Genomic DNA, 24,288 nt, shown 5'->3' with positions numbered 1-24,288 from the left:
AAGACAGCCCAGCCCGGGTGGAGACCATGGGTGGAGGACAATGAACGGAAACGCGTAACTCAGCTACCAGGGTCTGTGAGGGCCAGAGGGTTGTCTTTATCTCCTCATCTTGGAAACGTAGGAATCAAAAACGGGGTTATAACTCAGAAGTCAGCTCGTGTTCTGTGCCCCAACAAAAAAGGAAGTCTTGCTCACTGGCTTGACATTAAGTTGACTAAAATGATAGGGAATGTCCTTTTCCTTATTACATAGTAATAATACAGTGGTGGAGCCTCAAGTAAAAAAGTAACAAGCTTCCTCATTGCTGTATTGTATTAACACTTGTAAACTAGCTCCAGTTCAGTTGGACATAGTTCATAATCTGGGATAATTCAGAGACCTGGCTCAAAGATTAAAACCAGAAAGTGTTCCTTCAGTGTAGAGGAGAGTTGGTCTCCAGAATGTCCTTGTCACCATAGTTAGAGGAACCCTGTATCTCCTGGGGGTCATAACTCTTCCTGGTGGCTATGACTGTAGTTGCCTTGTCCTCTGCCCTCGCTGTACCTGTGGCTGCTGGTCCTTGGGTGACCTGTCAGCAAAGCTGAGTCAGCGCCTGAAGTTCAGTGAGAACTGCTGTACAGTCTTATATCTTAGCACATAAACTGCATTCACATGACCTAAAAAACATTCAGCTTTACATCAATTCAAAAATATTTTTACTATACCCTTCCCAGCAGTTAACCTGAATTAATTAAAAGTCTTGAACTAAAATTGCATGTCTTTCATTTTGTTGATATGGCAATATATTTCAAATTTAAAGTTCCTCTGCCCTTTGATCCAGCAGTTCCTCTTAGAATTTATACTAGCAAATTAAGATAGAAGTGATATATAAGCAATACAGTGTTTATAATTTTTTAAAACTGGGAATCAGTTAAATCACTGTATAACCTTTCAAGAAAAGATAACAGATCGTGATTGATTTTTTTTGCATGATACATGTATTGTTCATATATGCAGTATCTCTGAAGACTAGGATTATGGGAAGTTTTCATGTTCTCTGTAGCATTTGAATATTTTACATTCTCTGCTGTCTGCAAGTGTTGCCTCTTTTTATGCAGAATACACCCTGGAGTACTCCTATCTTCTCTTTCTCTGTAGCATTTGAATATTTTACATTCTCTGCTGTCTGCAAGTGTTGCCTCTTTTTATGCAGAATACACCCTGGAGTACTCCTATCTTCTCTTTGTCAGAGATTTCAACCACCTATTGCTGAAAATAAGGCTCCATTTATTTAGGTCCTTGTATGCTATTTACCAAGTATCTTCTTAAACATGTATGGTGCTTCTTGATTGGTCATAGAACTGTCAGTCTTAAAGTCACCAGTAATATGTACTCTGGGCTCACAAAATACTCTCAAAATGCTAGTAATTATATCTAATTCATTTTTGGTTTAAAAAATTATATTTTGATAATACATATTCTTATTCCTTTTATCTTGCCGTGAAACTCTTGATGTTTTTCTATTTTCCTTGATATTTGCCTTTTTATATGTCTTTTAATAAAGTGTTTTTCTTTATCCTTATAGTCATCTCCTGAAGATGAAGGCCAAACTAGGATGCTTGACACAGCAAAAGAAATGGAGGTGATAATATTTTTTACTCTTTATAAGAAATATTTAAATGGCGAATAAGCTAAAAAGCCTAAATGATAAAGCTTTTATTTTAAAAGAAAAATATTTATCGAGTGTCTCCTGAGATCGAAGAACTTTTTTTGCCTGTGGGGAATGTAGTAGCAGCGAGTGCAGTAGATAAGCACGCACGTAAACAAGGGAGCCAAAGCCAGTTACCGTACAGAATAAATGTACATGTTGTGGGAACGCAGGTTGGGGAAACCAGCTGCTTTGGACAGCTGAGGAGATCCTCACAGAGGGACTTCCGGATGAACTGGGTCTAGAAGGATGAACAGGGTTCCTGCAGCACAGGGCCAGGTGTGTGAAGTGGGTAGAACTTCATGTGTAATGACCTGAATAGATCTGAGCAGGCAAGGCACATGTGCAGAGCACCCAGAAAGTGAGTGACCACAGGGTACCTGGAGAGAGGAGGAAAGGTATTGAGGACCAAATGATGACGAGTCATATATGCAGTGCTTAAGAAGTTGAGATTTTAGAAGTTAGACTGCTGTGATCAAATGTGGAGGCGAGAGAGGGGCTGGAGGGAGGGGACCAGTGAAAAGCTATGGGACTTACGCTAGTTAATTTTTTGCTTAGATAACAATACATTGGAAGAGAATGAAGATGTACAATAAAGAGAAATACAGTAGAACTAAAATTGACAGGACCTGCACGAGGTAGATATTAGTATTGTTAGCTCATATTCGACATACAGGAAAAGGAGCACACCTTTGGCAGGGAAAGAAATTTCACTTGGTTTCGGGGCTGGTGAGTGTGATTTGAGACATCAATGGAGGTGTGGATCTGGAAGTCACTGGTGTCAAGGTAGAATTATTGTAGGTATTAGGTGACTGAGATTGTCCAGGCAGAACACATAGCCTGGGAAAAGACCAAAGAACAGAACCTTGGAGAGACCAGTAGTTAAGGTGGGAAAACCATGGAAGACTAATGCAGGAAAGAGTCCAGCAGTGTCAGATGCTGCACAGAAGCCCAGTAAGAGGAGACCAGCAGGTGTCATTTGTAACCTTAATCAGAGTAATTTCAGTAAAATGGTGGGGACAAGATAAAGGTACCGTGAGTTAAATGACTGGAGGAAAACTGGGACATTGAAGATCAGAGAGATGTAAGCTCTTTGAAGGGAAAGAAAACTTGAAGATGTGAGATCAAGTAAAGACAGGTGCAAATGTAGATGGTAGTGTAGATGGTACTGACAAAATCCTGTCATTTTCCAAGAAAGAGGAGCCAAGCAAGGTCATGTACTTGGTGAGCAGGCAAGAATGAAAGAAAACTTCAGAATGGGAAAGAAAGCTGGGTAAGAAGTTTGTTGAATAGAGAAGTAAGGGCCCAGCCGAAATGGCAAACCATAAGTATCAATATGTACCGATACGGTTTTCTCCGCCACACACTTTTAGCCCGTATGTCGGTAGAGAAATAGGATGTTCAGACTGTCCGAGCTGAGAGTGCAATACCAAAGTATAAAAGGAACCATTAACTTTTGTTTACTCATTGTCAGGATTGATCTGTTCCTAAAAAGCAGTGTTGGGGTTATGGAAAACTCCGAGTCTTGTGATTCCAAAAATAAAATTCCACCCTTTTTAGGATTTTGTTTCTCCCGTGCAATACTACGGCCTGGCTTTGGGGCCTGGAGGAGACCCAGGAAGTATCTTATTATGTTCAAGATCTACCACAGGGGAGTGCAAGTGTATAGACTGAAACACTGCCTGTGAACCTCAGAAACTGCAGCCTTGTCACAGTCACCAAAAGCGCTTCACAGTGTCGGCAGTAACAAGGCTTATCTTTAGAGTGGTGATGAAACAAGTGATGCAGATTGTGTAAGACACACCATTCCATTACCAAGAAGTGTGATTTATGGACACTTTTGCCAGGATTTGGGAATGGCATTTTAAAGGTTTTTATAGGCATCAGAATTATAACTCTATAGCTTGGCTTACAAACACAAGCCATCTTCTTAATTTCTCATTCTAGCACTGTCAGGGCTTAGCAAGCTCAATTAATCTTTTTTTTAAAGCAGATTACAGAAATCGAACCAACAGGGCATTTAGACTCCAATAATCAAGACAGGCTTACAGCACTGAAAGCAGTAGCAAACTTTGGAGCTCCAGTTGAAGTTTTTGACTCGGAAGGTAAGTGTCTCCAGAGGGTTTGAAGGAAATACTTCATGACACAGGCAGTCAAGATTTAATGTCACAGTAGCACAGATTAACATAGCCATTCACTACAGGAACATCTTGACTGGCCATGCTTCAGTGGAATAGTAAAGCATGTCTGTGGTGTTGATTTCATTTGAGGGGGATTACTCCTTTGAGGAGAGAAGACTAACCAATAAATAGCAAAACCCCAGAGCATAGTACTCAATTTATTGCACAAGATCAAATACAAGTATGTCCATGTTGTCCTTAGTAAGTTATTTTTCTTACCACACAGAAGCTGAAGTGTTCCAGAGGAAACTTGATGAGACCACCAAACTGCTCAGAGAGCTCCAGGAAGCCCAGAATGAGCGTTTGAGCACCAGACCCCCTCCCAACATGATCTGTCTCTTGGGTCCCTCATACAGAGAAATGCATCTTGGTATGTTGTACCTCTGGTAGGAGAATAAGGGTGCTTAAAGGGAAAATTTCTGAGTAGTGATACCACAATAAAGTAACGCTGAAGTGAATACCATGGACAGTTTATTTTTTGCCACTTATATATTTATTGGGCTTTTGTTTTTTTTTTTTTAAGTTATCTAAAGGAACCACATTTCAGTACCTTGAACTGTCTTTATGTTGATTTTTCTTTCCAGCTGAACAAGTGACCAATAACCTTAAAGAACTTGCACAGCAAGTAACTCCGGGTGATATTGTAAGCATGTATGGAGTCCGAAAAGCAATGGGGATTTCCATCCCCTCCCCGGTGGTTGAAAACACCTTTGTAGATTTAACAGAAGGTACGTGCCCTGTGTCTCCGGGAGAGTGGAGGGCTAAGTGTGAGTAAAAGTAAACATTGGTCTTCCCCCTCCAAGTAACATCTGAAAGGTTTTGTCTCTGCTGTTAACATATAAACTATTTATTTTCTTTCCATCTTGTCTAAGGAATAAAGATTTCACACATTTGCCAAAAAAAAAAAAAAAAGCCACAGTGACGCACCTAGTCTGTAACCTGGAACATAGTAAAGAAGGGCTAGCAAGTCACCCTTTTTTTACCTTCACATACCTTTTCTAATTAAAAGGAAAAAAGTACTGAATGAAGGGGGTTTTTTTCTTCCAGATTTTGAAGAACCTAAAAAGACTGATGTTACTGAGTGTGGACCTGATGGGATTTGAAGCTAACTGGTATTTGATTATATATTATGTATATATTTTTTTCATTCTTAACTTGGAAATGCTTTTTCAGAAGATATTAAATATTTGTAAATTGTGTTTTTAATTAAACTTTGGAGCAATTAATTTTAATGTTCCAGAGATTGGACTTCTATTAGGTAATAAAGCTGAACCTGGGACTGTGAGCTGTATTGTGCATATCAGCTAAGTTACCCCTTCACCTTTCCCTGGGGCTGAATCTGAGGATGAAATGATAGAGAAAAGCTCAAAAAATAAAACAGCCTTTTTATGACCATCCATTAAAAGAAGTTCCCCAAATAACTGAAATCCCTCATTTTGCCACATTGCCGTACTTCTCATTAAGGAAATTATAACCAAATGGTTTCTGACTTACCAGATTTCACCTTGATGATTTATTCAAAAAGTGGCCTTGTGAGGAATGAATGATTTTGACCTGTTGCCATACTGAGCAGAAAGTGGGTGGGAGTGGACCTGGGCAAAGTTCTTGCAGAGCAGTGATAGTGCTGCTTCCTTATGTTTCACAGGCAGGACCACGACTGAGAAACTCTTCTTTAAAATCCCCATCCAATGAGATTTTCCATTGTTATGCCATGAAAACAAATACACTTAAAATAACTTTAGAATTTACTAGTGTGTCCCCTGTATACCTGTTGGGAATGATGTCCTTATGTAGAAGGATTAGGGGCTTCCCACCACCACAAAAACAAAACAGAACATATCAGGAGTTTCATAGCACTAACTTGTCTAGTGTTCCTTTTTGGTTTGTTTTTGCCATTTGTCAGAGGGTTATTTGGAACTACAGTAAAAGGATAAGCCAAATAAGATAACAAACTAAATCATCCATGAATACATAAGGAAATCACCAAGCTTAAAGGAAAGTTTACGTTTCTGTTTACTGTTTCTCACAGGTTACCTATGCCTCTGCCGTACGCCCTAAACTAATACTCATCTACTCTTACCTGAAATGCAAAGGTCAAGTGCCCGAGCAGTCTGATTACTTAAGTAGGAGACGATGATGTGGTCCTCTTCTATAACCAGGCACTAGACTGTAGCCTAGTTCAGTGAACAAATTAAGCTTAAGACCCTACTCAAACTGCATGGAGCCCTTCTATAAAACATCCAGGCAGGAAGCTCTTTTATTATTTTCTTGACTTTGAAAACTAACACTTAACAAGTAGGGTGAAGGAAAATTGAATCTCTCAAGAGAGTTAAGATGACCTAATCTTTCAAAAACATACTTGAAATCATATGCCAAGAGAATTAAAGAATCAGTTCAAATATGTATTTATCAAGTCTTTTTAGAGTTTGTCTCTCAAACATAATTCAGGCAGTAACCGACTCAAACTTTAGATCTACTTAGCTAATAAGGTAAGTTCCCGAAGACCAAGAAAACATTTAAATTCAGAACACCTTAGGAATCAGGCTCCCTGACTTCAGACTATACTACAAAGCTACAGTAATCAAGACAGTATGGTACTGCCACAAAAACAGAAATATAGATCAGTGGAACAGCTTAGAAAGCCCAGAGATAAACCCATGCACATATGGTCACCTTATCTTTGATAAAGGAGGGAAGAACATACAGTGGAGAAAAGAGCCTCTTCAATAAGTGGTGCTGGGAAAACTGGACAGGTACATGTAAAAGTATGAAATTAGAACACTCCCTAACACCATATACAAAAATAAGCTCAAAATGGATTAAAGACCTAAATGTAAGGCCAGAAACTATCAAACTCTTAGAGGAAAACAGGCAGAACACTCTATGACATAAACCACAGCAAGATCCTTTTTGACCCACCTCCTAGAGAAATGGAAATAAAAACAAAAATAAACAAATGGGACCTAATGAAACTTCAAAGCTTTTGCACAGCAAAGGAAACCATAAACAAGACCAAAAGACAGCCCTCACAATGGGGGAAAATATTTGCAAATGAAGCAACAGACAGAGGATTAATCTCCAAATTTTACAAGCAGCTCATGCAGCTCAATATCAAAAAAACAAACAACCCAATCCAAAAATGGGCAGAAGACCTAAATAGACATTTCTCCAAAGAAGATATACAGATTGCCAACAAACACATGAAAGAATGCTCAACATCATTCATCATTAGAGAAATGCAAATCAAAACTACAATGAGATATCATCTTACACCGGACAAAATGGCCACCATCAAAAAATCTAGAAACAGTAAATGCTGGAGCAGGTATGGAGAAAAGGCAACACTCTGGCACTGCTGGTGGGAATGTAAATTGATACAGCCACTATGGAGAACAGTATGGAGGGTCCTTAAAAAACTAAGAATTACCATACGACACAGCAATCCCACTACTGGGCATATACCCTGAGAAAACCATAATTCAAAAAGAAAGAGTCATGTACCAAAATGTTCATTGCAGCTCTATTTACAATAGCCAGGACATGGAAGCAACCTAAGTGTCCATCATCAGATGAATGGATAAAGAAGATGTGGCACATATATACAATGAAATATTAGCCATAAAAAGAAACGAAATTGAGTTATTTGTAGTGAGGTGGATGGACCTAGAGTCTCATACAGAGTGAAGTAAGTCAGAAAGAAAAACAAATACCATATGCTAACACATGTATATGGAATCGAAGAAAAAAAGGTCATGAAGACCCTAGGGGTAAGACGGGAATAAAGACACAGACCTACTAGAGAATGGACTTGAGGATATGGGGAGGGGGAAGGGTAAGCTGTGACAAAGTGAGAGAGTGGCATGGACATACATACACTACCAAACGTAAAATAGATAGCTAGTGGGAAGCAGCCGCATAGCACAGGGAGATCAGCTCCATGTTTTGTGACCACCTAGAGGGGTGGGATAGGGAGGGTGGGGGGGAGGGAACCCAAGAGGGAAGAGATATGGGAACATATGTATATGTATAACTGATTCACTTTGTTATAAAGCAGAAACTAACACACCATTGTAAAGCAATTATACTCCAATAAAGATGTTAAAAAAAAACTGACAAAAAAAAACCTTAGGACATCAGGTTTTCCAAATTGCTAATTTAATCTATGAAAAGCTAAACAAAGGAGAAACACTGGTGCTTTATAAAAATGAAATTATAACATTTTGAAACAAATGTTACAGGTCTATAAATATTCAGTATATAGAATAACCCCTAGTCATTTGCATGTACTTTCTCAAAGCATATTTCTGTACATATACACAATGTATACAGTGGTTAATGATCTTGTCTGTTAGGAAATGTTCTTAATAAGTAAACCAGAAAACTTCAGGTGTGATTTTCACTAGCATCAGTGAGGCCACCTCAGTAGAAATCTGAAGCAGGTCCCTGACCCATAGAGAGGTGGTCAGTGTTAGGAAAGATACTTGTCATAAAGCAAAATGACACCTGTGAAGAAATGACTTGGTAATTGGAAAACAAATTTTTGAAAAATAAGTGATTTTTATGGTCAGTTGTACGCTATGATCTGATCATCAAAAACTCAAAACTTAGGGACTTCTCTGGTGGCGCAGTGGTTGAGAGTCCGCCTGCCGATGCAGGGGACGCGGCTTCGTGCCCCAGTCTGGGAGGATCCCACATGCCGCAGAGCGGCTGGGCCCGTGAGCCATGGCCGCTGAGCCTGCGCGTCCGGAGACTGTGCTCCGCAACGGGAGAGGCCACAACAGTGAGAGGCCCGCGTACCGCAAAAACAAAACAAAACAAAACACCTCAAAACAATATTCTTATCTGAGCACAGTGAAAGAAAAATACATAAATGGTAACCAATTATTTTTTAAAACTCCCAACTGGGATTTCTTTGCCAGAGGAAGAAAGTAATTTGCATATTGCAAGAGCAGAAGTATGCCCACCTCAGAGAGGCCCAGCACACTGATGTGTGTCTACAGCATATCCGTGACAGAACCTTCCTGACTTCCCAGGAGAGCCCTATTGAGCAGCCCTGGTCACTCCTGATTTTAAGGGTATAGATCTCAGCATAGTACTTAGATGAAGAATTGGTGTGTAAAAAGGGCAATTTAAGTACGGCTTATTTCCCTTAGCAGCGTTTTCACAATGAAATTCCTTTAGGCCAGCAAGTTCTTGTGATTGATTCCTACCTATTCCAGTTTCATGCAGAGCATCAGCGCTGCCACTAGCCCACCCAGCCCCCAACAAGACACAGCACCAGCAGGCAGCAGCTTCGGCTGCAGTCCCCTCCCTGCCCGTGGCTGGGGTGCCAGCGCACCCCACAGCCCTCCGTCCCAGGCAGACCTGGCTGCTTAGTCACCTGTCCGCAACGCTGTGTAATCGTTTGAAGCCTCACGTATGCAAGATTTTCTGTATAATTTCAGGGGAGTTCATGGATGACTTCTGGCTAAGAATTCCTGCTAGATAGTGAAATTCAGCTGTATTTATCAGAAACCCCAGGGATACTGTGGTTATGAGGCAATGACGTCAGTTCAGAAAAAAGGAACGGGCAGTTTGGTTATTATTATTTCTCACCTTGAAACAACATAGGTAGACTTCTTTCCATTCTTTTAGAGCTAAAGTGCTGTAAGACACCACCTCACAGACCTGGCGTTTTCCCTTGCCTTGATTCATTGAGTTGAGAACAAGGACATCTCAGCACCTGTGAGAGGGCTGGCCTCCCAGATACAGGAAGCTCTACACGTGCTCATGCTGAGTAGATGCTCTCAGTTTTGAAGCTCTTCAGAGCTAGCTATGAGGACTGAAGGAAAGGAAAGAACTACAGGCTGTCCAGCTTCTCTCCACACAGACTCCATTCCTTTCCAGTATAAAGCTAAGACAGAGTTGAAGGTTGCAGCGGGTGCTCAAAAATGCATGAGGAGTCAAGGAAGGGCTAAGAGCTTATACCTTATTTTCTAGGCTTTTCTCATATTAAACCTAATCTCAAAATTCTGGCTTCAAAGTTGTTTGATTCAAAGCCAAGCCTGTGACACTCGTGCCTTCCTGCTATGAGCCGCATTCCTCTGAGCTCCATCCCACAGCTGAGCTGATCTCATATGCTCACACTGGACAGTGGTCCCACTTACGTGTCAGTGGTTACAAAGGCAGAGACTACGCTGCAGAGAAGATAATTTGTCTAGCATCTCAGAAGTCATTTAAAGGATAAGAAATACCTCCATTAACAATGTATCCATTTAAAACAGACACATACCAAAGATGACAAGAAGTAAGAAGTGTCCACTGTGGGGTTTTCTCCCAATTGCTTGAAACCATTTATAGATTTAAAACAAGCACGCTTTCAACTCTTTACCAGAATGCCTGTATGAGAAACGTGGACTCTTGTAGCTGTTCTGCTGGGCAGAAAGGAGTCTCCACCCATCCTGGACAAGAAAAGAAAGACGAGTCTCGCCTGTGCAGCTCACAGGCCAAGGGGGAGTAGGGGTGAGCAGGGGTCTCCAGGTCACGCTCTGAGGTCTCATCCACAGCAGCTGGGGGGATGAGGGTCTAAAGCTCACAAATGAGCCGTTCCCTGCTGTGCTGGAGGCCGAGCTGCAGACTCCGACAGCACAGAGGTTCTGGCTGCCTGTGTGTAAGGCTTGGTGGTCGCCTCAAGCTGAGAAATCCTCTAGTGCCAGTTCAAGGAAGCCATGCACAACCACCTGCTAGGGGTGGTAATGGCCAAACCCTTGGACTGCCTTTGTGACCGCCGTGGGGCTGAGCCTTCCCCCTGGCTTGCTTCAGGGAAGGAAATCGGCTTCCGGCACGTTCTGCACCTACCTAAAGCCCTCCGTTCAGCCCCAACCCTTGAAACTTGGCAGTATCCGTACAGACAAAGTAAGTCCGCAGTTCGCCTTTGCCTTTGACGTTAATCAGTCCACGGCATTCACAAGAATAACCTAGTCCCTGGAGGATGGTACATGTCTCTTCAGTAACCTGAAAAGGAAAAGAAACCTAAGTCTTCAGAAGCAGAAAGAAAATCTGCTGTGGGAGGGATGAAGAGAAATCGGCCAATGGGGTCTGGTTTCCCTCAAGCAGCTGACTGATGCCCAGGCTCCCTCACCTCTGGGAAGTTCTTCCCCCCTTGGGCACAGGTTTCCCCAGGTGAGCTTTTACCTGGATTTTCCCAAGTTCCCCAGTGCTCTCCATTCGACTGGCAACATTGACCGTGTTTCCCCAGATGTCGTACTGAGGTTTTCGTGCCCCAATCACTCCAGCAATCACGGGCCCATGGTTTATGCCTAAAGAACATGTTTGCAGTTAGCAGATCATAGAGGCAAAGCCTCGGGCTTATAAGGCCACAGAATCCACCCGACAACCACAGAAAGCGTTGACAGAACAACTGCAATGAAGGTTGGAAGGGTGCTTCCTGAGTCTGACGGGAGGTGGTACTTGCGATGGGAGGAGAGCGCTCCCTGGGCAGTTCTTTTTCAGACTGTGCTGGATGTGAAACCTGAGTCCACTGTTAACACTTCTTGAATCTGCTAATCTCTTGAACAGTAAATGGGCTTTGAGCGCTGACCCTGCTAGCTAACAGTGACTACTTAGGTTAATGATTTTGCTTTGTTCTCAGTGTATTTAAGGTCACCTCTTTACAGCCAGGGATTTGGGCTTTCCAGTCCCCGTAGTGATATATTCCTGTTTACTTAAAACTTGCCAAGGTAACTTCATAAATAGTACGCAAAGAATTCTTATTACCCAGTCACTGGGGTTTTAAGATCAGAAAGGGATTTCTAAAACTTTTCATGGCAGATGACAACATACACCGGACTGAGAGTGGATTTGCCAGGAGGCGGGAGCTGCACAGTCCCACCCAGAGCTCAGGCCCAGCCCGCCTTCCCAGGGCCTCACCAACTCGGAGGCGGAAGGAGTTGAAGGAGTGCCGGTTGATGCCATCCAGCTTGCTCATCAGGGCGGTGCTGAACTCCACCATGATGCCGATGTGGGCGTGCTGCCGCTCCAGGTCCTGCAGGACAGAGCACTCCATTGGGGCCAGGGCCAATCACACCCCGTCTTCCTGCCTCCACCGGCTGTCAGATGGACGCTCCAACACCCTGACCTGCTGAGCGCTGTGTGCCAGCCTGGGCATGAAACCCATGGGGGACCACTGATGGGCAGAGATGTACCCAGGCTCCTCCACAGAGGGTCTAGGACCTGCTCCCCCACCTAAGCTCCCCTCCTGGTGAGGGGCCGCCTGCCCCAACCCCTCCACCAAAAGGCTCCCTCAGGCTGAGCCATGAGCTCCTCTGCCCTTCCCTCAAAGGAGGGGGCACGGAGAGGTGTCGGTCTGGGGCTGTCTTGAATTTCCCCTCATCTGGGGCTGGGACATGAGACCACCAGATTGCCTGGGTACCTGGTTCTCGTGCCCTGAGGGGATGCTGAGCCCTGCAGCTGCCATGTACGTGCTGCCGATGGTCTTGATCTTCTCCACACCACTGAACTTGGGCTTTAACAGCAGCTATAAGACGAAAGGAAGCAGGCCATACAACACAGCTGCAGCCCAGGCCTGTCCCAGGTTCTGAGAAGGGCGTAGGATTCTCTCCCACCACCACTCCTAATGCAAACATTTCTCATGCGGGGGCCCTTCCCACCTGAGTTCACACCTCCGTACAGGTGGGGACACAGCCTCTGGGTTCTCTCCCTGCTGCTCCCTCGTCTCTGTTCCCTGACATTCCCTGTCTCTTCCATTCTCATCTGGTCTCACGCCTGCGAAGGAGCAAACACCCCGCCCAACAGTATCTACACAGGAATGTCGATTATTTGCAGCTAAGAGTTAAGCCCAAACTGAGTGACTTCCTTTGAAACAGGTTGCTAGCACGGGCTTGGCAGGAAATCAGACTGTTCTACAACCTAAATCTAAGGAAGCTGCCCCTCACAGAGGAGATAAATTACATCGTGACAAGCAAGCAAACGTGTAGGTACTTTTTATAATTTGTGTGCCACGTGTTCTCCCCAAGGGCGCCGCAGCACACGTGTTCAGTGGGCGCAGGGTGCCCCCGGCCCCAGCCTGCCCTCTCCAGGCTGTGTGGAGGGAGGCCTCACCTCATCAAAGTCAGCTATGATCTCGTTCAACAGGCGCAGGCACTCCAGCCCTTCCTTGTTGACGTCGCACTCCGTGTAGAATACTTTGAAGTCCGGCACGGATGCAAACATGACACACACGCAGTCATAGGACTGATGGTACCAGTCCTGGATTGGGGGTGGGTAGAAACACGACCCTGTGGCCACCAGACCTCGTTGGGGCGGGTGGTGGGGGGAAGCAGACGGGAGGCGATTCCTCGCGCTCCAGGAGCAGATGCTGGCTGTACATGGGACTCAAGTGGGGGTTGTTACAAAATAGGAGATTCTGAATCAATGTGTTGGGGAGGGTCAGACTCAGGTTGGTTTGGGGCTCCTTTAAGTACCCTGGGTCTGTACAGCTGGGCTTGAGAACCCGTGGGTAGCAGAAGGTAACAGGAGGCCTAGGTTCCATGCCCACTGGGCCTGTGTTTCCACAGATAAAAAACTCTGCTACACAGAACTGGTAAAAATGCATGTTTTCATCAACAGATGGTCCAGATTGCAAATACCTGGACATCTGATCCTTGCAACCATCCTGCCAGCCAAGTACTATCGGCCCCATTTTATAGATGTGAAAATCAAGGCCCAGGGCAGTGAGCGATCTTGTCCACAATCACACCTGAACCCTAGTCTCCGATCCAAAGCCTGTGTTCTTACAGCTAACACCACACATGGTCTCCTGGGCGCATCAGTGAGGCCAAGAGCCATGGAAACCAAGTGCAGAAAGCACCTTGTAGCTATAGTGCGTCCCTCCACGGGACTGCATCTGTACCTTCAGTCTCCCTGTCCTAGTGACTGAGCCCCCTCTCACCCACACCTCATTTAACTTGTCACCAATGAAGTGGGCGGCCACATGGGCTGGCAGGACATTCTCTAGAAGAAGGCGGTTCACATTCTCCATGGTTTCAAACTCCTCGTGTTCCTTCTTGAACTTCTTCTTCCACAGACAGTCCAAGCGGCAGTAATAGTCAATCTGCAGACAGAAGGGAACATCGGTGTCCCGGCAGCAGTGAGCGAGGGCAGAGCGCACTCGTAACCCTGGGGGCTACGGAGCCGCCCATCAGCACTGCAGCCTGTGCCCCTGGCAAACGTCCCCAACTCAACAGCCACTCCCCAGTCAGCCAAGTGACCCACAGGATTAAATGTCACTCGTGTCCTGATGGGAGGTAAGGACACTTGCCCAGGACCCCGACCCAGGGACCGGAGCTCCCCGAAAGCCTGCAGTCCTGTGTGCTGCTCCAAATCTGAGGCAGCCCCCGCCCCACCCCCACCCCCAGCCTCTCCAGAAAGAGGTACAAGCAGCCAGGTAGAGCTAGGGACGCAGAGGGCGCCTCCTGGGCCATACCTGTCTGGAGAGCATGATGAGGGTGGTGTAAAACAGGACCAGGTAGAAATTGATCATTGTCTTCAGATCCCATGAACAGGACGGGGAGCTGCCGGATATGAGGGGAAAGGCAGGCGTCATCCCCACTTCCGCCCAAAGCCCCCCACATTCAGGGGATGGCACGAGGCCCAGACGCAGGGCCAGCCCACGGGAAAGTGAACAAGATGGGAGATCGTTGCCCTCGGAGCTCACGTTCTCGGGGTTGGCAAACAGGACGCTTCAGGTTGTAAAGAAAAGGGGGACGTACAGTTGACAGGGAGGTGACATCTGAGCTCACACCTGGGTCTCAAGGGATATTCATGGCGAAGTCTGAAGGAAAGCACTCTAGGCAGGCAGGGGAGCGGCCACAGGCCTTGCAGGTCGGCAGAAGCAAGGTGCAGGTGCAGGCCAGATCCACGGGAGCACACCTAGTTCTGGGTCCCCAGGCTCCTGCCTTTTAGTTCAAGGGGAGCCAGTCCCCGCTCCTCAATCCACTTGAGGCCCAGAGCCCCCAGAACCACGCACACGCCAGCGCCTCACATCAGTCTGGGAAGAGATCAGAGCCAACTGCTCTCTCCAGAGCTCTGCAGACCCAGGACATGGCTCAAAGCAGGGGACTGGGCAAGAGCTGAAGCCTCCGCCTCCCACCCCCAGGCTGGCCTAGAGACAGGATCACCCAGGTGGCCTCCTGGGGCCGGGGACACCCCCTGCACATGAGTCACACTCAGCTCTGAGTGCTGCAGACCCAGGGCCTGAGCCCATCACTTCCCCTCCTGTAAAGCAGAAACCATGCCACCTGCCGGTCCAGCCCACAGGGTGTCCGGTCCAGAGGGGACTGTGAATGCAAAAGCACCTTAGTTTGAAATGACACTAAGACGAGACAAAAAGTGCTACAATGGGCCACAGTCGAGACAGGCAGTGGGCAGGGGTCCCAGCAGTGTGGGGTCTGGGCCCCACCTGAGGGTGCCATTGGTCTTGGTGAGGTTGCCCAGGCTGTAGCCACAGCAGTCCCACTGCCAGCACGGGGAGATGTTGAAGAGCACCAGGTAGGCCACCAAGGCCACTGTCAACAGCACGACCTTCAGCTCCAAGCTCATCCGCAGGAAGACAGAGCAGGCGATGAAGGCCAGGATGCAGCTGCAGGTGTAATACTGGGGAGACAGGGACGTCGGTCACCCCACCATCTCCCGTCACCAAGAGGCACCTCCCGGATCAGAGGTCACCCAAGGGACGGACACCTTTAGCCACAGAGGAATCCGTGAAGATCCAGTGTGTCTTCAGCACCACTCTCCTGCCTCACTGACCTCCCTTAACAAAGAGCAGGCAACGGAATCTAAAACTTTCTATATTGTGTTATTCTTACTATATTTTTACTTCCACTTATGGCAAGTGAACTCAAGGAAAAAGAAACGCAGTAAATAAAAATGCAGGTGCTGGGGAGGCTGTGACAAGGTCCAGGCAGTGATCTGAGTTCTGCCATGAGCCGGTGCCTCCCAAAGTGCATCTCTGCCCACGTTACTCTCCTGCTCAAGAGCATGCTGTGGCTCCCTACTGCCCCCAGAATAAAGACCAAGCTCTTCACCCTGGCACTCATGCTCCACTGGAGCTAGATCTAACCTACCTCTGGCTTCATCTCCCAATCCTCCCCCACCCCCTCCCCGTGACACGACCACCTGAAACCTACTGTGCCCACTACCTGCCTTGGTTTTTTTCGCTGTCCCCTCTTCCAACCCCCGTCCCATAACCTTTGTGCCCTTTAGAGACCAGCTCAAATTCACCACCACCCCCCTCAAGTCCCACAGCCCTCATCCTGTCCAGGAGGGTGCTTCAGGCACAGCTTCTGGTGTCAGCCCACCTGGGCCCAGTCCTGGCTCCGCCGCCTATGAGGCAAATCCATCGGCCTCCCCGCGACCACTCCCCCATCCATGAAGTGGAGATCATGACGAGCGTGGTCAGGAGACAACCACCAGCGCAGGGCGCTCCCACGCTCTTGCCTTGGACCCAGGCGCCAGCACCTGGACCCCTTAGCCCCACCCGGCCCTGCTCTGTCGCCTCGCCTGGGAGGGGGGGGACTCAGCTCTTCCATGCCCATGGGCTCCGGTGCTCAGTGTGTTCTGAGCACGCAGGGACAGTCCGAGTGAGGGCACCAGGAGCCCCGAGGGACACACTCACCGGGAGGAGCTTGCACAGGGTCCTCTCCCAGCTGCTCACGGCCCCCGGGCCCGTCTCGTTCCCAGCAGGCAGCCCTGGGGCCGGGAAAGGTATCAGCGGCTACGGAAAAGACAGGTCCCCGTGAAGGGTGGTCCAGGGGCTCCAGGGTCTGCCCCGGCTGAGGGGGGCTGGGGACCTGGAGCGGCAGAGGGCAGGGCCGGGGCCTCCGAGAGCGCCATGGGCATCTCCTGCCAGGTCTGGCTCTAAGCCTGGCCGGAGCCTCTGTGCCCCCGATGTCCCACCACAGCTGGCAGCTTCACTGCGGGAAGAGGGAGCCCAAGGAAGGCACAGGGACGCCACCCCAGCGCCTGACTCGGGGCGGGGGCAGCAGCTGGGAGCAGCGTTTTCAGTGAGCCCCCTTCTCCTCAGGTGACGCTGAGGGAGGTGGTCACAGAGTCCCTAGTGCAGGGGACACGGAGATGGGAGAGACTCTGGCTCTAAATGTCGGAGCGGGGGAGGACCAGGTGGGACAAGTGCTGTCTGAGCCCAAAACACACGAGCCCGGCCCGAGAAGCAGGGCCCAGGCGTCCCCTCCAGCTTGTGCCCAGGGCTGCTCATCCCCAGCGAGGAGACTGGGTCTCAGAGAAGCTGAGACAGGACCTCCTCAGGGGCAGGAAAGGAAGACCGGGACATCAGGACGCCGTGGTGGCCCTGTGGGGTCGGCCACATGAACGCTCTGGGGGCCCCCAAGTCCTCATGTGACAAACACAGGGTGAGGAGCTCAGAGCCGCCACGGGAACCTCACAGGGCTCTGGATACAGTCACACCAGATGGGCTTTTAGGCAACAGGATTATAGGATTCTAGAATCCGGAGGTCCCCAGGGTCAAAGACTGCTCCCTCCTCCCCGGAAGCATGCAGGGCCCGAGGGGTCTTTGCCAGGCCTGCCGTCCCCGCCGCAGAACCCACCAGGTTGACCACGGCGACGGCGAGCAGGCTGCCGATGGTCAGGACGGCCAGGGACACCCGCAGCAGGGGCTGCGTCTCCACCCTCTCGGAGATGGCTCGGAGCGCGCCCCGCGCTGGGCAGCACCTCTGCGGAATCACAGTGTCATCACCCAGCACCCACACCCAAGGTGCAGGGAGAGCCCGCAGGAGGCCTGGCCCGGGGGCCCACAGCCCAAGGGCCCAGCAGAGCGAGAGCTTCTGAGAGCTCTGCTGGGGAGTCAGGGGTGCTGTGCCCGCCTGGCCCAGAGCTCAGGACACGTGTGGTGCGTAGACAGAAGGGACAGCCCCACCCTTGCGGCTGGGGACAGCCACAGCCGCTTGCGGACTACTAGCACATAGGACGGAGAGCCCTGGGAGAAGCCTCCAGACGGCGCTCCAGGCCGGAGGGGCAGGGGTCATGGGGCCGGGGCTCGCACCACCACAGTCCCGACACCTGGGGGGCCCGGCCTGCCCACCACCCAGTCAGGGGCCTCCCCACTCACCAAGAGCTCACGGGCAAAGCACAAGCCTAGTACCAGCCCGAGCACGCAGGCTACCAGCCCAAAGGACACACCCAGAGCCGCCATCCTGGAGACGAAGGAAAAACCTAAGTTCTGGGGGACCCTCTGCCCGGGGCCAAGCCACCGGCATGCTCCCCACCCCCAGCGCCTCAGTTCACCTTCTCCCCCCTCCCAAACGGCTCCTCTGCACTCAGCCGAAGGGGCACACTGCACACCGTGGTCCAGCTGCCCCACGAACAACACACAAGGCCTGGCCGAGACACGAGGACCAAGGTCAACATCACGCCCCGCTTTCCAGGCCAAGTATACAAGAAATAACTGATTATACAGCCTTCAGACTCTTGCCCGGCACACAAGCACCATCGAAAAGCGTTCCCTATTTCGTCTTTATTAAGCACGTCCTGAACCACGATCCTAGTGGATCCTTTGGCCTAACTACCCTTCCAGAAGCCTCCAACTGGCTGACCTTCCTACCTCCCTGGGACCTCAGCCCCCTGTCCCCGCCCCCAGCAACAGAGCCCTTTCGCAGAAGCGTGAATCTCAGCGGCTCCTGTGTACTGGCCACACACCCTGGATAAGGCATTAAGCCCCCCGGGCCTCAATTTCCCACACCTAAGAGGGAGGTGGCAGCAGCTACGGTTTTAGGAGTCTGCCCTTCTAGGACTGCAAACACCTAAGGCAACAGTCACAAAACACTGAAATGCCTGAAGGGCCACACAGAAAACAGGTGACTTTGAAGGCGAGAGGCATCTGGGAGTGGGGAGGCCTGCGGCTTGAGCGCGCAAGCATGTTCAACTAACACTAAAACTAAACGTTGGCAAATCCAGGTATGGGGGCCACGGTGCCAGGTCCAGTTTCTGGGGCTCTGACGCCTAAAGGTACTAACTCTAACAGCCAGCCCCTTCCTGCAGGTCTTCTGGTGGGATCTGCAAGGTCACCACACCTCCTAGCCTGACCCCAGCGTGCCTGACCATCCGGCCCACCCCCCGACTGACCTGGGCATCAGCAGGGCATGGACGAGCAGGATGCAGATGAACACAAGGCTGGCACAAGCGAAGTAGTAGCGGGCCCGCGGGATGGGTGCCAGGCGGTACTGGGGGCGACAGAGACTGTGAGGGGTGGCCGGGCGGCCGAGGCCCCGCCCGCAGGGCAGGCTCCTTGCTCTGACCCCTTCCTGGGCTCCACCCTGGCTCGAGTTAATCATCTCTAAGAAAAGCCTTACACCCCCTCCTTGACTTCCTCCCCTCCTTGACTGTTACATCATCACCGAACAAACAATTTTCATCTGTTTCCATTCTGCAGTCTCTCTTTTATGTTTAGAGGCGCTACCTTCCCCTCCCCCACCCCGGCCAGGTCTCTGACTTCATTTCCAAGGTCCCTGTAAAGCCCGCAGCCCAAGTCCGTGGGCGAGAACCAAATGGGAGCTCTGGGGCTGCTGCGACTGGGGCTATGGGGCTTCTGTTCTCACCCCAAACCGAGGAGCACCGCCAGGCCTGAGCCCCACGCCGTCGGGCGGGGGGCCTGTGCTGCCCGCCCCGCCACACCCGGTACCACCTCAAGATCTCAGCCCACGGGGCTCCTGCCGCAGATGAGCAAACCGAGGCTCAGGGAGCCCGGCAGCCTGTCCAGGTCTCACAGCCAGCAGGTGGCCCGCCAGGCGGCTCTGCTGGTGACCAGACCCCAAGCTCCCCACACAGGGAGCCCCCAACTCAGGGAGACCCCCAGTCCTGGAGGCTGAAGCGGCAGAGAGGTCCCAGCACCAGAGGGCCGTGGGCTGGTTCACTCTCTCAGGCCACATCTGAGGCCAAGACGCCCCAAACCTTGGGGTCCGTGACATGGGTACCGTCGCCCACCTTGGCCTGCAGGTGAGGGCAGAATGACACACGCGTGCCTCGGACGTTGCCAGAACCAGTAGGCTCTCGAAAAATAAGTGAATGGTCACTAGCGGGACACAAGCATGGTGTTACAGCAGCCAGAAGGGGGAACCGGTCAGGCCCCGTCAAACTGATACTGAGTTTGGGGCTTTTTCCTACAAAGTGCAGAGCCAAAGGTGCACGCTGGCCCCTGACAGCACTGGCTGAGGCTTGGCATCTGAAGGGAGCGAAGTCTCCCAAACCCAAGTCGGGGAACCACTAACGGGGGTGTCAGGGGCAGGGGCGAGGCCAACAAGAAGAGAACCCAAACAGGCTGCACTGAGCCCCGTCCCCACCCCAGTGGCAGCTGGAGCGCCTCCCCGGCGCCCTCCCTGAGCAGGCCTTCTGGGGGTGTTGGCTGCCCTGTGGCCAGCACCCGCCCCCCACCCCAGGCCTTGTTGCCCCTGTTCCTGGGGCTGCTCAGAGGTCCTCACCTCTCGCTCGAAGCCCTTCTCCAGGAAGATGGACCCAAAGGTGTAGAAGTCATCAGACTTGGAGCAGCAGGGTCTGTGGGGTGGAGACACAGGCAGTGAGAGGTGGCGCCTGGAGGAGTCGGGGGGAGGGCGTGGGGACACAGCCACTGGGCATGAGGCACAAGGCGAGCACAGGTCTCGGAGCCTCACCTCGTGGAGCTGAGGCCCTCGATGGCTGACAGCATCTCATCATCGTATGAGTCATCCTCTGACCGCCCCTTGGGGGACGCACTTCTGGAATCAGACACCCGCAACGCCATCAGCCCAGGAACCTACATCTACTTGCCCAGAGGCAGGGGTGTGGACGAGATGGCTCACCCAAGTGGGGTTCCCAGGTGCCTGCAGGAGGTCCCAGAGCCTCGTGCAGGGTGGAGGAGGGACAGGCGGGTCCCATTGAGGCCCAGAGAGGACAAGCGAAGGCCCAGCATCACCCAGCCAGAAGCAAAGGGCAGACCCCCCAGGCCCCGGTCCAAGGTCTCTCCCACTAAACCCCAGGGTTCCATCACACCAACCCCACTGACCCCACTACAGGGTGGGTATACAACAGCCACTCGATCATTGTGAAGTTTTGGTTCCTAAAAACACTCTGACCCAAGCCATGGCGAAACCCATAGTCAGGGCTGGGCCTTGTGGAGCTGCCCTCCTGGACAGAGGCTGGTCAGGGCAGCCTGCCTGGAGGAGGTGACTGGGGCAGGACTTGGCCAGGGAGGCAGGAGACAGGGCACAAACCTGTCAGGGGTCCGGTGGCGCCGTAGGGGAATGGCCTGGAAGGGAAGGGAGGGGGAGACGGTTATTCTCCAGGACCCGGGGCCCTGATGCGCCTCACCGGACTGGATCTATCATCTCTGGCACTCTCGGATGCAAGGACTGTCCAAGCTGCAGGCACCCAGAACTGAAACTGAACTTGGTCTGGAGAACCAGGAGGCCAGGGACATCCCCCGCCACCCTGGAGCATTCTCCAAATGCCTTCACTTCCCCAAGGGCCCCAGGAGGGAGCGAGGGAGGGCAGAGCCTGGAACCATCCTGCAGATGCGGAAAGTGAGGCTTGGCCGGAAGGACACCCTTAGCGGAAGGACACCCGTAGCATGTGCTCTCCCGCCCCTGCCCGCGGCCCCTGCTCCCAGCTCTCTGGGAGGAGAGGTCCTACCTTGGGCCTCCGCCCGTGGGGCACAGGGGTCTCGCTGCTGCTCACGTTCTCGCGTTGGTTGAGGTGTGCGAAGGGCCGCGCCGCCCCCCAGGACTCGAGGTAGCGGGTCATACGCACGGAGGCCCGCATCTTCAGGGTCGCGTCCCCCTTGGACTTGGTGAGGTGTAGGCTGGGCGGGGGCGGCTGCTGGCTCTGCGGGCAGACGCAGACACGGCCTGTCCCACCCCTCCCCTCTCAGCACGGGAACGGCCCGCTCCCATCCCGCTCCCCCAGAAGCGCGATGCTGCCCAGAACGCTGGCCCATCTGGCGAAAAGGGAAAATGGCAAAACAGCTGCTGGGTCTGCAGCCCCTCGGGGACTGGCGGAAGCCCAGTGCTCTCCCTGGCCGGGCACCGGGGAGGCCCCAGCTCGGGGTCCTGTCCCTGCCACAGGCACAACTGTGCACAGCCCCTCAGGCCCTTCTCTGCCTCCCCAGGGCAAGAGGTGGGGTCAGGCCCCAAGCCCGAAGGCTCCACTTGGCCCCTGAAGCTCCCTGGGTCTGAAAGCCCATCGGCCCCTCCCGGTGGACGCACCCCAGGGAGATGGCACCCAGGGAAGAAGCCACAGGCATCCTGCCCTGCCCACCCACATGTGGCAGCACACATCATTCGTGTGGGAGCAGCCAGGAGGAAGGGGAATGCTGGCCAACCCAGGGCTGCTCCCCACGGGGCAGCATTCCAGGGAGTTCCACTCGTACAGCCCCCAAACCACAGCATGGGTCCAGTATCTGCCACAAGCCTGCCGCAGCCATGCCAGGGACACGGTGGCTTAGCCAGGCCCTGAAGGAGGGGCCCAGCCCTGCCTCCCTCTCCCCCAACCCCCCGCCAAGAACAACAACCCGCCTGGGACCATCCTCAGCTGGCGAGGCCGGACAGGACTGGAAAAGGGGGAGGGAAGAGAAAGACCCCCGAGACCACCAGGGACAAGCTCGAGGCCTGCTGAGTCCCCCTCATCCCCTCACAGCCCTGCCCTGAAGGAGTCCCAGTCTCTGGCGGCTCCCACAAACACCCACACAGACCAACACCTACTGCCACAAACACTCGTTAAGCCATAGGCAGCAACTTTCCTGGAAACTTCTTGCCTCCTCCTAGGACAGAAACATTCTTAAACTCTGAGCCATGTCTGTCTGCCAGGCCAGAGGGAATGGCATGGAATTCAGTCCTTGTGAAGAGAGTCCTGGGGTCCTGAGAGTGAGCTAAGCCTTGTGGTGAGTGACCTGCCCTGGGGGTCTGGGGAGGTTACATTTCTCTGCCTCCCCCTCCACCGTCAGCAACTCTTGCCTACACGGCAGCCAGCTCTTCAAGTTCAAGGTCACTGCCACTTCCCTCTTAGGGCAGGGAAGCCAGACACTGTCCCCAAAAATTAAACGGGTCCTGATGATCCATCAGTTCTGAGCAAAAACGCATCTGTTGAGAAGCAGGGCCCAGGGAGGGCACCTGCAACCTGCACCGGCCACGGGCCCCCTACCAGCCACCTCTGGACACTAATCCCTTGGGGCACCTCACACACACGTAAGCCTACAGAAGCCAGAGCTGGGAAAGGACCTCCCCACCACGCCTCGGCGCGGCGCGTGCAGCACAGTCATGAGAAGAGATGAGGGCGGTCTCTGTGCGCAGAAGGCAAGGTCTCCAAGTTACGTCGCTGGTGAAGCAAAGTTCACACTGGTGGAGGCGCTACCGCCAGCTCAGCAGAGAGGCCAGAGGAGTCTTTCCCCCTCTACTTAGATGCGCACAGACACCTCTCACCACACGGGTCCCCGTCAGGGGGGACGTGCCGGCGGCGAACAGGGATGCACGAAAAACTTTCTATAGCACACCCTTCATGCTTTTTGAATTTTCAACTATGGGAATGAATAAAATTAAACAAAGATCGGGGAAGGTAGCGTTGCCAGATAAAAGACAGGGTGCCCAGTAAACCCTGCATGAGACACTCGTACTAAAGCCTTCTCCCTTGTTCATCCGGAACACGAGTCTGACTGGGCGCCCGCGGTCATACCTGCTGATCCGGCAGCCCTGCGGGGTGGGTTACAGGACTACGCCTGCCACCACCTCGGGGTCAAGGGCTCTGCTTCACTCGTTCACAAGCTATCTGGGGCCCTGCTCTGTACCAGGCGTTGTCCTAGGACCGGGGGTTGAAGCCTGGAGAATAGGGACCCCCATCCCAAGCCTGCCCCCGTGGAGCTCACACTGACAATAAACAGTAAAAAGGATAAACAGGAGCATTTGGGACAGAGGGCTCTGGGCGGAGGGGGCAGCAGTGACAAGGGCTCTGCAGTGGAAAGAGCCTGGCAGTGGAGGGACAGGAGGCTGGCACAGGGCGGGGGAGGAAGGAAGCCGGGGGGGGGGGGGGGGGGGGGAGGTGTCAGAGGAGTGGGCGGGGCCCAGAGCTGCAGGGACAGGGCGAGGGGCTGGGTGGTTTCCACGATAGTGGGCTGGGAGCAGCCCCAAGGTACCAGGAGGGGTTCCCCCAATGCTCGCTCAGCATGGCTGACCCACCTAGGGCGCACTGGGAACGTCAGCAGGATGAAGCCCGAGGGTGTCGGGGGAGGCTCACAGGCGGGCCCGCGGCTGCCCCAGAGACTGGCAGGCGGGCCAGCCCCGAGGACGGCAAAGGCCAGAGTGAGACGGAGCTGGAAGGAGCCAACCACTGCCGACATTCTTGAGCAAGCCCCAAGGATGATTCACCGAGGGCCCAGACGAGCTGGCCTCCCAC

General features: G+C 51.7%; 2 protein-coding genes across 15 annotated transcripts in view; one reads left to right on the top strand and one right to left on the bottom strand.

Annotated features, from left to right (window-relative positions):
- BRD7 (bromodomain containing 7) overlaps positions 1-5,152 on the top strand; it is a 38,474-nt gene extending 33,322 nt beyond the window's left edge. For 2 of the 3 annotated variants that reach the window (XM_067720935.1, XM_067720933.1), the window contains 5 exons: positions 1,565-1,621; positions 3,678-3,792; positions 4,094-4,237; positions 4,452-4,595; positions 4,915-5,152. In XM_067720935.1, coding sequence (XP_067577036.1) covers positions 1,565-1,621; positions 3,678-3,792; positions 4,094-4,237; positions 4,452-4,595; positions 4,915-4,970 — 516 coding nt within the window. In that variant the 3' untranslated portion in view covers positions 4,971-5,152. The remainder of the gene's footprint in view (positions 1-1,564; positions 1,622-3,677; positions 3,793-4,093; positions 4,238-4,451; positions 4,596-4,914) is intronic. The other variant, XM_067720934.1, reaches the window with a different exon arrangement.
- A 2,853-nt stretch (positions 5,153-8,005) lies between these two features.
- ADCY7 (adenylate cyclase 7) overlaps positions 8,006-24,288 on the bottom strand; it is a 60,779-nt gene continuing 44,496 nt past the window's right edge. For all 12 annotated transcript variants that reach the window (XM_067720069.1, XM_067720081.1, XM_067720070.1 and 9 more), the window contains 16 exons: positions 21,538-21,729; positions 21,120-21,154; positions 20,541-20,624; positions 20,352-20,424; positions 19,000-19,097; positions 17,987-18,071; positions 17,466-17,591; positions 16,520-16,618; positions 15,305-15,498; positions 14,330-14,417; positions 13,802-13,957; positions 12,967-13,113; positions 12,278-12,382; positions 11,776-11,890; positions 11,041-11,165; positions 8,006-10,860 (listed from right to left, as the gene is read on the bottom strand). In XM_067720069.1, the coding sequence (XP_067576170.1) occupies positions 10,705-10,860; positions 11,041-11,165; positions 11,776-11,890; positions 12,278-12,382; positions 12,967-13,113; positions 13,802-13,957; positions 14,330-14,417; positions 15,305-15,498; positions 16,520-16,618; positions 17,466-17,591; positions 17,987-18,071; positions 19,000-19,097; positions 20,352-20,424; positions 20,541-20,624; positions 21,120-21,154; positions 21,538-21,729 (1,878 nt within the window). In that variant the 3' untranslated portion in view covers positions 8,006-10,704. The remainder of the gene's footprint in view (positions 10,861-11,040; positions 11,166-11,775; positions 11,891-12,277; positions 12,383-12,966; positions 13,114-13,801; positions 13,958-14,329; positions 14,418-15,304; positions 15,499-16,519; positions 16,619-17,465; positions 17,592-17,986; positions 18,072-18,999; positions 19,098-20,351; positions 20,425-20,540; positions 20,625-21,119; positions 21,155-21,537; positions 21,730-24,288) is intronic.

The sequence above is a fragment of the Pseudorca crassidens genome, chromosome 20 (assembly GCF_039906515.1).
Source record: "Pseudorca crassidens isolate mPseCra1 chromosome 20, mPseCra1.hap1, whole genome shotgun sequence".
NCBI lineage: Eukaryota > Metazoa > Chordata > Mammalia > Artiodactyla > Delphinidae > Pseudorca > Pseudorca crassidens.
This window is presented reverse-complemented; position numbering and strand designations above follow the sequence as displayed.